This window comes from Gadus chalcogrammus, chromosome 22 (assembly GCF_026213295.1).
Source record: "Gadus chalcogrammus isolate NIFS_2021 chromosome 22, NIFS_Gcha_1.0, whole genome shotgun sequence".
In the NCBI taxonomy this organism is placed as follows: domain Eukaryota; kingdom Metazoa; phylum Chordata; class Actinopteri; order Gadiformes; family Gadidae; genus Gadus; species Gadus chalcogrammus.
The window spans coordinates 1,003,650-1,017,784 of NC_079433.1; the positions used below are offsets into that span (position 1 = coordinate 1,003,650).

Here is a 14,135-nt window from a genome sequence, read left to right on the forward strand (position 1 = left end):
ACACCTGTCCACTAGAGGGCGACCCAGGGGATTCACACCCAGTATTCTGGCCTGCCTTTTCATACATGATTGAGTATCACAGCAGTGTCTACAAAGATTACCCAGGGAGGGGAAGTCACTCAACAAAGAGATTAACGGGTCAGGGGCGGAGCTTGAAGAGAAGAACACCAAACCGTTCAGCAGCTCCAATAGAAACTAGTGCAGGTGAACCCAGAAAGGGTTGAACCTTGTGATCTGACCTCACTAGACCACAATAGAAACCTGACCTCAGTAGACCACAATATAAACTAGGGCTGTCAACGAATATTCGAAGTTCGAATATTCGTTCGAAATGCATCCAAAAACGCGAATTCGAACGTGAAAATTAATATTCGAATGTGAAAAAACACTCCCGCGGTACAAGCGCCTCTATCTGCTTTGTGAATGAGCCTCTGTCTGTTCGCGATGTCCCTCATAATATTCGAATGTGAAAAAACACTCCCGCGGTACAAGTGTAACAGACTAGTATTGTGAAGAGCGAATGTATTTTATCCCCTCGGGGTTTCCGTACTTGGATATAGGTATTCCAGCTCTCACGCTGTGACTGGGTGACTTCTGATAGGTACTAAGTAAACGAGACTATTTTCCCTTCCACGCTTGTGTCATTCTTGTCATATAAATATCTAAGTGCCAACGCTCGGTTACACAAGCGCCTATCTGCTTTGTGAGTGAGCCCCTGTCTGTTCGCGATGTCCCTCATAATATTCGAATGTGAAAAAACACTCCCGCGGTACAAGCGCCTAACTGCTTTGTGAATGAGCCTCCGTCTGTTCGCGATGTCCCTCGTTTTAAAGTAAGGAAATGCCCAGCAGGAAGCCGCCGCCCTATATATAGGATATATATATATCCCACTAATTTGAACCATGGTTTTGTCGCATTATTGACATATTGACGGCAACTGCGTAAAATAGGCAACCAGATATTCGAATAGTTCGAATTCGTGATTTTTTTCCAAACGAATATTCGAATGTCATTTTTGAGCAATTTTGACAGCCCTAATATAAACCTGACCTTTGTAGACCTAAACACATCCAACAACCTTTCAACTCTTAAAGAGTGTATTTACTGTATCTACGGCACAGAGAACAGAAAGGAGGAACCGTTCTCCACTCATGAACACAAACAAAGTCTACGGACCCTCTTTGTTCCGCTCAGCCTCCAGATGATCCAGGTCTAGGACCTTCTCACAGATCCAGTGGTGCAGTCTGTTACACGGTTCTTCAGACCAGCCGTCCTCCCCTGCTACGACGCAGTCTCTTGCTCCGCCGTCATCGCGTGGTTTAACGTGTCTCCAACTGAGAACCACGAGGAGGAGACAGTGGAGGTCAGTCTGTCACTTTCAGAGAAGAGATGCTGCTGAACAGAGTCTTCAGCCTTACCTTGAGGTCATGGGGGTACCATCCACCCACTTGTGGGTCCCCTCTTTCTCTCGATCACTCAGTCCAATCCAGGAAGAACCCACCAATCTGCTGACCAACCTGGAAACCTGGTTCTAATAGTAAAAGCATATGTTATCATGACCACAAAGTACACACACACACACACACACACACACACACACACACACACACACACACACACACACACACACACACACACACACACACACACACACACACACACACACACACACACACACACACACCAGTTCTTCTCTGCTGTTGATGACCACCAGGTCTGCCTTTCTCTTCTGACAGTCTTCTCTACTGGCCCTCCAGCCCTTCTTAGTAGTAGAAACACGGTAGAGACTCTTGTCGTGAAGCATCCAGCCCTGAAGCGTCAATTCATCTGTTGAATGTAAAAGAACATCCTGAACAAACAGAGAACTGCTTATCTTACGGTCTTGGTTACGGACACACAACCCTGAGACCTGACCTTAACAGACCACATAGAAGCATGACCTTAATAGACGAAAATAGAAACCTGACCTAAGTAGACCACAATATGAATCACAGAAGCAGCAGGTGTTTTTGAAATGAATGTTAATGACGCGATTGATTTAATAACTTGGATAAAACCCTCACCGAGTTCATCCAGTAAGTGCTCTCTCCCCTCTATCCAGGGTGACGGTGAGTCTAGGACAGGACAGAGGAATACAGAAGATATGAGCTCTAAAACAGAACAACATCGTCACTAAGCATCACAGGACCCACAGCCAAGCAAACACAAAGTCCATAATTATTAATACTAATAATTAATATTATTAGTATTAATAATATTAATACTAATTAAAATAGCAATACCTACAGTTATCAATATCATTATCGTTGCTATTGTTACAATTATTCATATTAGTTGGCCCAACACAAATTCTAACAAATACAATAATGATCATTATCATTGCTATTATTACAGGTTGAGCGCGCGCATTGCACACTCAGCCTCTAGTTGTAATTAAACCCATAGCTATAATGTGGAAACCCCAGTCGATAATGTAACACATTTATGAGCACATAATATAATTACATTTTACCTATAATGTTACAACGTATAACATTTAGGTTCAGCTATAACGTAATGAAGCAAGCATAATAATTTCCTCTCTACGTTATGAAGCAAGCATCTTTTGCCCGCCAACGGAGCTTCATGCCAATTCATTGTGAACCACGGCCGAGATAACCACCGTAGCATGTCTTTACCTGTTGTGGAAGAGGGAGGGACGGCGGAGAACCAGACGCAGTCGGTCCATAATATCGTAATGACCATGGAAGAGGCAGTGAATGAAGTATTGATTAGACAGCGATTTATTAGATACCACCGCTAATAAACCGTTGGAACACACAGGACCGGTAACCCTAGCAACGCCGGTAAACAAACCCCTCGAAGCCCAATCCCGACGCGCTACGGCCGTCCGGAGGCTCACACAGCTTCTGGCCGTAATATTATACATTACATTTATATCATATTATATACTATTATAGATAGAGCTCCGGGAGTGCAAACGGCAACAATCCCTTCTCCTCCATGCTGCGGTTCACCCGGTCGGCACTGCAGGGAACGGTTGGCCGGTTGAAAGCTGATTGGCTGTTACGTTACGTCACTCAGTGGCCACGCTGTTGAACGCTGATTGGCTGTTACGTTACGTCCCTCAGTGGCCACGCTGTTGAAAGCTGATTGGCTGTTACGTTATGTCACTCAGTAGCCGTTGAATGCTGATTGGCTGTCATCACACGAATGTCGCGGTGAAGTTCAAATATTTCAATATCATCCCCATAGATATATATAGAACACTAGATACGCCACGCCCCTCTCAGCCGCGGCACACGGAGCCGCCATCTTGTGTGGGTCTTGAGTAGGTATTCTCAGACTGTCAGACAGCCATAGATATATATGTTCACAGCTCATTTCTCAAAAAAAAACAATGCCAGTTCATTGTGCTGCTTTCAAGTGTGTACACCGTCGTTCAGTACAAACCAGATCAGAGGGAATCACTTTATAATTATATATAGTTATATATAACTATATATATATAGTTACATATATACATATATGTGTGTATATATATATATGTGTATATACACACACATATACATATATATATATATACACACTTTTTAACATATAAATGTCATGTGTTAAAAAGTGTGTTTCTTGTATAACATAGAGGAAAAAAAAATCTAAAAAACATGGAATATCAACTATGATGTTTTTAGTGTCATCCACTGAGCCATCACCGCTCAAATTTGCTACATCTTTGTATGAATTTTCCATATGGTGTAATGCACTAGACAGCGGGTTGACCCATTCAAGATGGCCGCCGCGGTGGCCGTCAGCCGACCGGAGCTCAACATTGCCGTGACGTATCTAGTGTTCTATATATATCTATGATCATCCCACTGCAGACACAAATGGGCGTTCTCGTGTGGTGGGGGTTCCCCTTCACGCAGACTGGAACGCCCCCTTCTTATTCTTCGTCGCCTTTCTCGCTGAACTGTATTCAAATGTCAAAGTGTTCTACTCCGAAACCATGTAAATAGTGTTCTAAATAAACTTCCAAAGTTTTTCAAATCTTATTTGGAAAATAACTTCACATGGTGTGTCTTTTCACAATTTATTCGTTACCAGCATTCGTAGTGTTGATCAGCAGTGAAATAGTCTGCCGCTGGGGTTGACAAGTTACCGGACTAATACCCATGCAAGTGAACGGAGCGTTCCACGGCATTGAGAAGACCCGTGTAATAAAGGCCTATAATATTTCTGTTTATGGCATAGATTTCTCCTCAGATTAGCCCAATAAAGCAATGAGACAAAAAGAACACAAACGCTTGATCAAAGGCCCGGCCTTTGATCGAGTCTCTACGTTGAATTTGTATGGAGTCATGTCGCCCCTTCGCGTTTGGTGTGGACGCACCTTCACCTGTGCGACAGGCCTGCTATTCTATAGCAGTAAGATGTTTAAAAAAATAACGTCTAACCTGGGCGAGTCGCGGTGTGTGCGTGTGTGGTCTTACCTGGGCGCGTGTGTCGATGACGGAGCCGTTATGTTTGAAAACATAACGTGTTACCTGGGCGAGTGTCGCTGCGGTGTGTGTGCGTGCGTGTTTGTTCTTACCTGCGCGTGTGTCGATGGCGGAGCCGTTACGGTTAAAACATAACCTCTTACCTGGGCGAGTGTGTCGCTGCCTTTGTATTGGCTAGTGGTGTGTGTGCGTGCGTGTGTGTGTGATTCCGTGTATGTTTGTGCACAGCTGCGTATGTGTGTGGTGTGTTTGTTCGGTGTGTGTGGATGCGGTGTGTATGTGCGTGCTTGCGGTGTATGTATGCGTTTGCGTGTGCTGTGTGTGTGTGAGAGCTGCAGGCTGCTTGGCACGTGCACACTGAACAACTTGAGTAACTGGTGCGACAGGCCTGCTATTATATAGAAGTAAGACTAGAGTGTCCGTGTGTGCGTTGCCTGCGCTCAACCTCTAGTAGTTTTTAAACCCATAGCTAATAATATGAAACTGCCCGTTCAGCACGGAGGCAGAACGGGTAGAACTCATCGCCATCATCTTAAATGTTACTGTCGATATTCTATTTAATTTCTGAGCGCATAATGTAATATAATTAAATATTAAAAAAAAGAATTGCCTATAATGTTACAACGTATAATATATTGGTTCACCTATAACGTAACGAAGCAAGCATAACAATTTTCTCCTAACTTCATGAAGCAAGCATAATATTTTTAAGTTTGCCGTATTTGTATATCAGAAGATTCGACCCTGAGGGTTTTTCACACTTGATGCTTTATCTGCGGACATCGATGTCGTTCAGACATCAGCAGAATCTAGGGGGGTGGGCTTGCAAAGGGCGGGATTGGACGCATGGTCGAAGTTCGCAAGAGGCGGGATAAGTGCGGCCGCTGACACTGTAGTTTGTTTTGGTTTGACCGCAGACAGCACGGAGGCAGAACGGGCAGAACTCATCGCCATCATCTTAAATGTTACTGCAACGATGCATCATATATATTCTGTTGCATTCACAACATCCGAAGAATCGATCAATGAAAGATTAGAGCATGAGTTAGAGACAAATTCAAGAAAAGACGAAGAAGAAGGGTGTCGCGAACGATACTGGAGAAGGAGAGTGTATTTTATTGCTTAAAGGTCCCATGGCATGAAAATCTCCCTTTATGAGGTTTTCTAACATTAATATGAGTTCCCCTAGCCTGCCTATCGTCTCCCAGTGGCTAAAACTTGCGTTCGGTGTAAAACGAGCACTAGGTATCCTGCTCGCCTCTAAAAAAAATGGAAGCTAAGGGGCGCTGATTTGTAATGTGGCCCCATATGGGCGTCATAAGGGGCCAAGTTACCTCCCCTTTCTCTGACTGGCCCGCCCAGAAAATTCGGCCTGCCAATCGGACAATGAGCTACGACCATGCGAGCGCCACATGTGTGGTGCTTTGTAGTTTGGATAACCGTTCTGCTTTGATGCTATGGCGCATAAAACGTCGGTTCTTTGACGTCCCTAGTAATTCCACAACCAGACTGTAGTTGGGGTTATCTCCGCCATGGTTGAGAAGGAATTGGGGGAAAGGAACTTTGGCTTTGACTCCCTGAAGTACATGAACCATGACATTGAGGAGAAAGGGATTGATTGTTGTATGCTTCGTCATTGCGATACATCCACTGTAAGCAGAGCGCATGGTACCTTGGCCTCAAGCTGCTCAGGGCCACACCCCCACCCTCCTTCTTGACCCGCCTCTCTCCTCCTCATTTGCATTAAAGCTACTGACACAGAAACGGCACATTTGGGGAAAGCTCAATGTGCGACTGCCCGTAGTGGCTGTAATTCTGCACCACGGCTGAATTTCAGGAACATCTTCAAATACTGTGTTTGGGGCCCACTAATACCTATATTAAAGCATCCATGAAGTAGCATGCCATGGGACCTTTAATTTCCCATAGCACAAACACTGGGACAAATGCAGTTGATTTCTTGTTTAAACAGGGTAAGAAAACAGGGAGTGGAAGGATGCGACCATATAATGTTCAGCTAACTGTTGGGGGATTTGTTTAATGGAAAGTGTAGTAGACTATGCATGCAAATCAATCATTCAATAGCTTTTACTGTTATTCAGGGCTCAAAGTGCATTGATACAAAAAAAAATGCATGGCAACTACTATTGGTTAGTTGGAAATAATAATAACAAACAGCTGAAAAATGTGTTCATGTTACAACAGCTAAGGCAGCAACCTACCTAACTTTCGTGAACTAAAGCACAGGCTTGTGTGGGGGGGGGGGGAGGGTGAGGGGGGGGGGGGTGTGAGGGCTAGATTACAGATTGTGGCTACCTGACGTGAGAGATGTTTTTTTTTTCTTAACAGAAGAATGCGTCATTGAGATTAAACATCTCTTCAAGTGATCTGGCCAAGACAAGCAGCAGTAGCCTACAGTCACACATAGCCTACACATAAAACATAAGAAAAATAAAACAGCTAATACAGTCGGCAAGGGGGAGGGGGGATTTCAATATCACAAGACATTTCTGGAGCCTCAAGGAGATGGAGAATGTTTAAAGAAAAATAAGGTTTTGCAAAAAAGTGTCTTTGATGGACATAAGGCTCAGGTGGGAGAGTGTGTCGACGGCGGGGCTGTTATCTCAATCTTGCCGTTGTCTTGAAACATCTGCATCCGCGTGTGTGCAGTGTGTGTATGCACGTGCATGTGTGTGCGTGTGTGTGTGCATGTGTGTGTGGTGTGTGTGTAGGCGGTGTCCTGCGCTGCCCTTGTCTTGAAACGCCTGCATCAGCACGCCCGTGTGTGCAGTGTGTGTGCATGTGCGTGTGTGTTCGTGCACGTGTGTGTGGATTGTTTGTGTGTGTGTATGCTGTGTTTATGGGTGTGCGTGCGGTGTATGTGTGCTAACCGTATTATTATCACTAAATCTAACAAAAACAATATTTAACATTATCATTGCTATTAATACAATCAATGATATGATTACTGTATTGTAATTCTATTCAGGAGGATAGGATTTAGACTCACTGAAGCGCAGGGAGATGAGGAGAATACTCAGCAGTCCGATGCTCACAATGACAGTGATGTGAAACCATAGAGCTGTTCAGGAGTAGGACACACACACACACACACACACACACACACACACACACACACACACACACACACACACACACACACACACACACACACACACACACACACACACACACACACACACACACACACACACGGTCACTTTGGCTAAAAAAAAATCTAAACATAAATCTTAAATGTATTTGGAGGAAATCATACTTTTTTGGATCATTGTTTTGGACTGGATTATTTCTTTTAAATTCTCTATAAAAGGGGCACCTACCAAATCTTCTCTTCTTGGTCTCCTCCCGGTCCGAGATGGTGACCATTGTTACTCTCTGACGGCTTCCACGGCGTCTGGACTTAGCCTTCTTCTTTGCTCTACCAGCTGGAAAAACAACATCACTTGTTTTCATTCTGACCAATTATCAGCTTGCACTCTGATACCATCAGTGTAAGGAAATGTTTTTCTTCGACTGCACACAGACTCACAAACGCACTCAAGCACACACACACGGACACACAGAGTAATGTACACACTGATATATTCATACTGCGTGGCTGTCATTCACAGTCCAGACTCCCTACGGTCTGCAGAATCCCTCCCCGTCTTGAAGAAACACCTGAAGACCTCTACTGAGAACACCTCAGTAAGTGATGACTGGTACTGTGGCTCTCGTGTTTAGAACACACTTAAGCAGAGCAAGTACTGGTCTCTAGCATGCATGTTATTATTCCCTCATTATTGTCATATACGCGCACATAGTTATACAGTAATACACACAGAATCACATACGTACACACACAGTAATGGAGGGGGGACAACATGTGGCCTGCGTGTCACCAGGGTCTTTCACATCGGCCCACGCAGAAAATATGGGGACATGTTTTGTGGGATAATTTAAGATATGTTCATATGAATGACAAACTTTATAGAATTATGTTAAATTCATAAGTACACCTGATATCACTTCAGTTAAATGAGCAGCCATTATTAAAAGACAAAATTGTTGATTACATAAACCATAGTCACTCTAATTTCACGTTGCACTACCATTAATAATAAGTCATGAAAAAACTAAACTTGTGTTCTGCTCCCTAAAGTTACTCTGCACTCTGTTCCACGTATATAACGGACATATATCATAAAACACACAACTACTTGAGATGCCTATCAGTAGTCCGTAACTCATGGGCGTAATCACACGTATAGGAAGGTTAATGTGAGCTTTTTGTCTCGAACACACACATGTCGTTAATTAGGAGAATAAATCTGTCTGTAGGGTCGCTGGTTCATCAGGTCGGTCCCTTTGGCTAAAAACGTTTTCTAAAAGTACATTTCAAATGTATGCAGATGAAAAGACGTTTTTTTAATGGATTATCTATTTTAACTCCTCTCTAAAGGGCACCTACCAAATCTTCTCTTGCGCTCCCTCCGGTCCAAAGACGTGTCCTCAGGTTCCTCAGAGAGTCCAGGGTCCGGTTCAGAGATGGTAGCCATGGTTCCTCCCTGACAGCTTCAGATACGTCTGCTCTCAGGAGTCGGTTCTGCTATATCAGCTGGAAAAAACACGTCGCATGTTTTAATTCTGAGGAGTCGTCAGCCTGCAATCTGATATCATCAGTGTCAGGAAGTGACAGTGGTGACACTCTTATCAGAGTGAAGACACACTTATCAGATGTCTTCAGTTGACACACGGACTCCTGCAAGCACAAACAGACACAAGATTATTTTTCATTGAATATAAATACACAACGTACATAGGTATAACATAGGGTTATGGCTGTTTTAGTGATGTGGTTGACATGGTGTGAATTATTGCAACTGTTTGTTCGTCTGAATTCTGCATTCTCCGTTCGCAAACAACATGAACAATTATTACTATTGTAAAATGACAATCGGAAGAGTGACTTTTGTGCCATGACAAGTGAAAGGTAAATGTACTTATCCCAGGAGCAAGGCCTCATAAACACACGCAAACACACACACACACACACACACACACACACACACACACACACACACACACACACACACACACACACACACACACACACACACACACACACCTTTGCTGTTGTGCAAGCTGTGATGGACACTTGTAGACCAACACTATTCTCAATTCAGTCCATACTAATTTTATTTTCAGTAAAATATTTACAAGCCAGGGCAACATGTTATTGTTCGGCTGTTGGGGGAAACTAGAATAGATCTCACTGAACCAGATAATCTTAACCAGATCTATTCAACAAGCTATTTTGTATTGCAAGAGAATATCATCAAACTATCATCATTATCCTTTATAACAAGGCTAATATAGTTATGGGAATGAAGGATAATAAAAAATCAAGCTGTTGAGAATTATTTTATTAAACCTTCATTATAATGGTGCGGCCACACCAACCGCGTTACTCGCGTTGGACAACGCGAGTACCGCGCCTAACCTGACGCTTGACCAGTGTGTGGTGGTTCAACGCTCCAACGCGTCAACGCGCCAACGCAGCTAGATGAGTCCATTGTCCATGCAAGTGAACGGAGCGTTCCCTCTTCGTCATAACTATCAAACCAAACATCCTTCACATTCACTGAGCGAACATTATGAAAGTAAAATGCACATTTCTCGCTAGAAATGTTTCCATAAACGCATTTAATGGCGTAACTATGTTACTATTTCCACCCAGAAGAAAAAAGAAAGATGTCGGCCGTATGCTTCTGTGCAAGCTCACTGCTCTCTGCCAGTGACGTCGGGTCAAGCTCCACGCTGATTGGCTACCGCGGCTAAGCGTCACGCGTTGGAGCGTTGAAAGTTCAATTTTCTGAACTCCGGGCGTTGGTGCGTTGGGCGCGTTACTGCGTTTACGTGCGTAATTACGTGCAACTGCCGCGCCCAACGCCCCCAACGCAACGCTTCAACGCTTCAACGCGTGTACCGCGCCTAGACCAATGGTTCCCTATGCAAAAATGCCGATTTTCAACGCCCCTAACGCGAGCAACGCGGTTGGTGTGGCCGTACCTTAAGGCTTACATACTAATAGCAATGAAGAAACTTATTTATCTTCATTTCCTCCTTTGCACCGCTGCATATCCAGATACGTAGAGCTATAGGACGCTACACCCTTGCCTAGTTATCTGTGGTCTGTGTGTGTGTGTGTGTGTGTGTGTGTGTGTGTGTGTGTGTGTGTGTGTGTGTGTGTGTGTGTGTGTGTGTGTGTGTGTGTGTGTGTGTGTGTGTGTGTGTGGGTGTGTGTGTGGTGTGTGGTGTGTGGTGTGTGTGTGTATTTCACAATATATTCTCAGCCATGGCAACATGTCTGTATTTGGGGGGATGGCTCTGTGGGGGAAACTCCCCGGCCGTCCGAGCAGCCTTGAAACACCACATCCCCATCAGGTCAAACAGTTTAGAACGCCCTGGACCAGAGATCTGAAGGGCTTCACAGGCCGCTTCTTAAAGGACGCCCCCTGACCCTAGCCCCCCAAAGGGCAGGAAAACCCCCCCTAATGTCAGGGAACCTGGAGAAGGAACCCAGAAGAGGGGTCCCTCTCCAGGGATGGTAGGAGTGCAATAGGAGACGTAATAAAGTGCAGATGTAATGGTAGCATAACAAGTGCTATCTGAGAGATATCCTCTATCTATCGATATCTCTTGTCTTTATAGTGTAACACCTAAAAGCCGTTGCTTTAGTTATTTCATGATTTTGTTTTATATGTACTTAAAGGATTTTTGCACTTTTGGTGTACATCTTCATCGTTGAAGGCCCTGACTGTAAGTAGAATCGAAGCACTTACTGACCCACTTTACACACGAGAGAGAGAGAGAGAGAGAGAGAGAGAGAGAGAGAGAGAGAGAGAGAGAGAGAGAGAGAGAGAGGAAGGGTTCCCACACCTGTTGCTCGTTGACCAATCAGTGGTCATCAGGTTAACGGACGCTCACTCTGATCCACCGTGTCGTCCAATCACAGGGAGAGGGTTGGGCTCACAGAGGGAAGATTGCATTGGGAATCGGGAACTGGGAAGAGTGTGTGTGTAAGTTGTGCGTGAGAAAGAGTGCGTGTGAGCTTGTTTGTGTGTGTGCGATAAGTGCGTGTGAGTGAGTGAGTGAGTGAGAGGATTTAAACAGTTATTGCTCAGAGCCAATGTGATTGAGAGGAGGGATATTGCTGCTTTAGTGATGTGGTTGACATGGTGTGAATTATTGCAACTGTTTGCTCGTCTGAATTCTGCATTCTCCGTTCGCAAAAAACATGAACAATTATCACCATTGTAAAATGACACATTTTTACTCGGAAAAGTGACTTTTGTGCCTGGACAAGAGAAAGGTAAATGTACTTATCTGAGGGACAAGGCCTCATGAAAAAGTTAATGTTGACACGCACACACACACACACACACAAACACACACACACACATACACCTTTGCAGTTGTGAAAGCTGTGATTGACACTTGCAGACCAACACTATTCTCATTTCAGTCCATACAAATTTTATTTAAAGTAAAATATTTACAAGCTAGGGCAACGTGTTTATGTTCAGCTGTATGGCTCTGTTGGGGGAAACCAGAATAGATCTCACCGAACCAGATAATCTGAACCAGATCTATACCACAAGCTATTTTGTTTTGTGTATTTTATATAGTTATGTAAGTCTCATATAGTTATATATATATAAGGATAATAAAAAATCTAGCTGTTGAGAACTATTTTATTAAACCTTTTATTAAAGCTTACATACTAATAGTTATGAAGAAACATATTTATCTTCAGATCTTCATTTCCTCTCCTCTACACCCTGAGTCTTGTTATCTGTGGTCTGTGTGTGTGTGTGTGTGTGTGTGTGTGTGTGTGTGTGTGTGTGTGTGTGTGTGTGTGTGTGTGTGTGTGTGTGTGTGTGTGTGTGTGTGTGTGTGTGTGTGTGTGTGTGTGTGTGTGTGGTCTTGTGTTTATTTCCATGTCATCATAATAATTATTGAGTGTATTTCACAATATATTCTCAGCCATGGCAACATGTCTGTATTTGGGGGGATGGCTCTGTGGGGGAAACTCCCCGGCCGTCCGAGCAGCCTTGAAACACCACATCCCCATCAGGTCAAACAGGTTAGAACGCCCTGGACCAGAGATCTGAAGGGCTTCACAGGCCGCTTCTTAAAGGACGCCCCCTGACCCTAGCCCCCCAAAGTGCAGGGAAACCCCCCCAAATGTCAGGGAACCTGGATACAGGGTTACCATGGCGGCGCCCGGTGTGGCTGCGGCCAAGCCGGCTCCCGATAAAAATGTGTGTTTTATGTTAAATGTACCGTCAAAATCGTCTTCAAAAATCGCGTACAACAGGAGTACACTACTGGGACTTAGAAACAACAACAGCACAAAGGATATGTCCGGAGTTAACTTCGCCTCGGATCGCGAAACTCTTCTCGGTCTAGGAATAATGTCCCGTGACAACGGACCCTCCGTGACAGCGGGCTCCCCCGCCCCCACCAACCGAAACTGGAAGCAGCTGATGCGGCAGCGGAGGCCGAGCACAGGACGGAGGATAAGGCGAGGTTGCCGAGCCGGCATCACACACCGCTTGAAAAGAAACCCTCACAAAACAGCACTACCATCTATTCTCCTATCGAACGTCCGCTCGTTAGAAAACAAAATGGATTATCTCAAGCTGGATTTAACCACACATAGAAACGTAAGAGAATGCAACGCGATCATCCTAACCGAGACGTGGCTTCACAACAACGTTCCGGACAGCGTAATTAAACTGGATGGGTTTACAACATTCCGCGCTGACAGAAACCACGCCAGCACGGGTAAATCTCGAGGAGGTGGTGTGTGCATTTATATCAATAACAACTGGTGTACAAACGCAGCAGTCATTACAAGTCACTGCTCAGAGAACATTGAGTTTTTAACCCTCAACTGCCGTCCATTCTACCTGCGGCGTGAATTCAATACCGTCAACATCACAGCTGTTTACCTTCCCCCCAGCGCCAACACAAAGGAGGCACTCTCCATTCTGTACAAGTCTGTGAGTACACTACAAAACACACACCCGGACTCGGTCTGCGTAATCGCTGGCGATTTTAATCAGGCCAAATTGAAAACAGTAATGCCACACTATCACAAGTGTGTGAACTTTGCAACAAGGGGAGAGAACACACTTGACCAGGTCTACATCAACATCAGACAGGCCTTCAGAGCTGTTCCCCACCCCCACCTGGGTTCATCAGACCATCTCTCTGTTATGCTAATCCCAGCCTACAGACCTCTGTTGACGAGAAGCAAGCCAACTGTGAAACAGATCAGGGCCTGGCCAGAGGGCTCCACAGCAGCTCTACAGGACTGTTTTGAATGCACAGACTGTTCGGTTTTCAGGGAGGCGGCCACCACCAACCAGGACGTCAACCTCACCGAATACACAGACTCTGTAACTGGATACATAACAAAATGCATGGAAGATGTAACCGTCACCAAGGACATTACAGTGAGAGCAAACGAAAAACCCTGGTTCACCAGGGAGGTACGTGAGCTCCTGAGGGCACGCAACATTGCTTTCAAGTCTGGGGACAAGGAGGCCCTCAAGTCTGCCAGGT

General features: G+C 44.7%; 1 protein-coding gene across 4 annotated transcripts in view; it reads right to left on the minus strand.

Moving 5' to 3' along the window:
* Positions 1–1,044: 1,044 nt before the first annotated feature.
* LOC130376108 (CD209 antigen-like protein D) overlaps positions 1,045–14,135 on the minus strand; it is a 30,362-nt gene continuing 17,271 nt past the window's right edge. For 3 of the 4 annotated variants that reach the window (XM_056583337.1, XM_056583338.1, XM_056583339.1), the window contains 7 exons: positions 8,971–9,261; positions 7,841–7,945; positions 7,510–7,581; positions 2,064–2,114; positions 1,685–1,827; positions 1,419–1,531; positions 1,045–1,334 (listed from right to left, as the gene is read on the minus strand). In XM_056583337.1, the coding sequence (XP_056439312.1) occupies positions 1,169–1,334; positions 1,419–1,531; positions 1,685–1,827; positions 2,064–2,114; positions 7,510–7,581; positions 7,841–7,945; positions 8,971–9,058 (738 nt within the window). In that variant the 5' untranslated portion in view covers positions 9,059–9,261 and the 3' untranslated portion in view covers positions 1,045–1,168. Of the gene's footprint in view, positions 1,335–1,418; positions 1,532–1,684; positions 1,828–2,063; positions 2,115–7,509; positions 7,582–7,840; positions 7,946–8,970; positions 9,502–14,135 lie in introns of those variants that run through there. The other variant, XM_056583340.1, reaches the window with a different exon arrangement.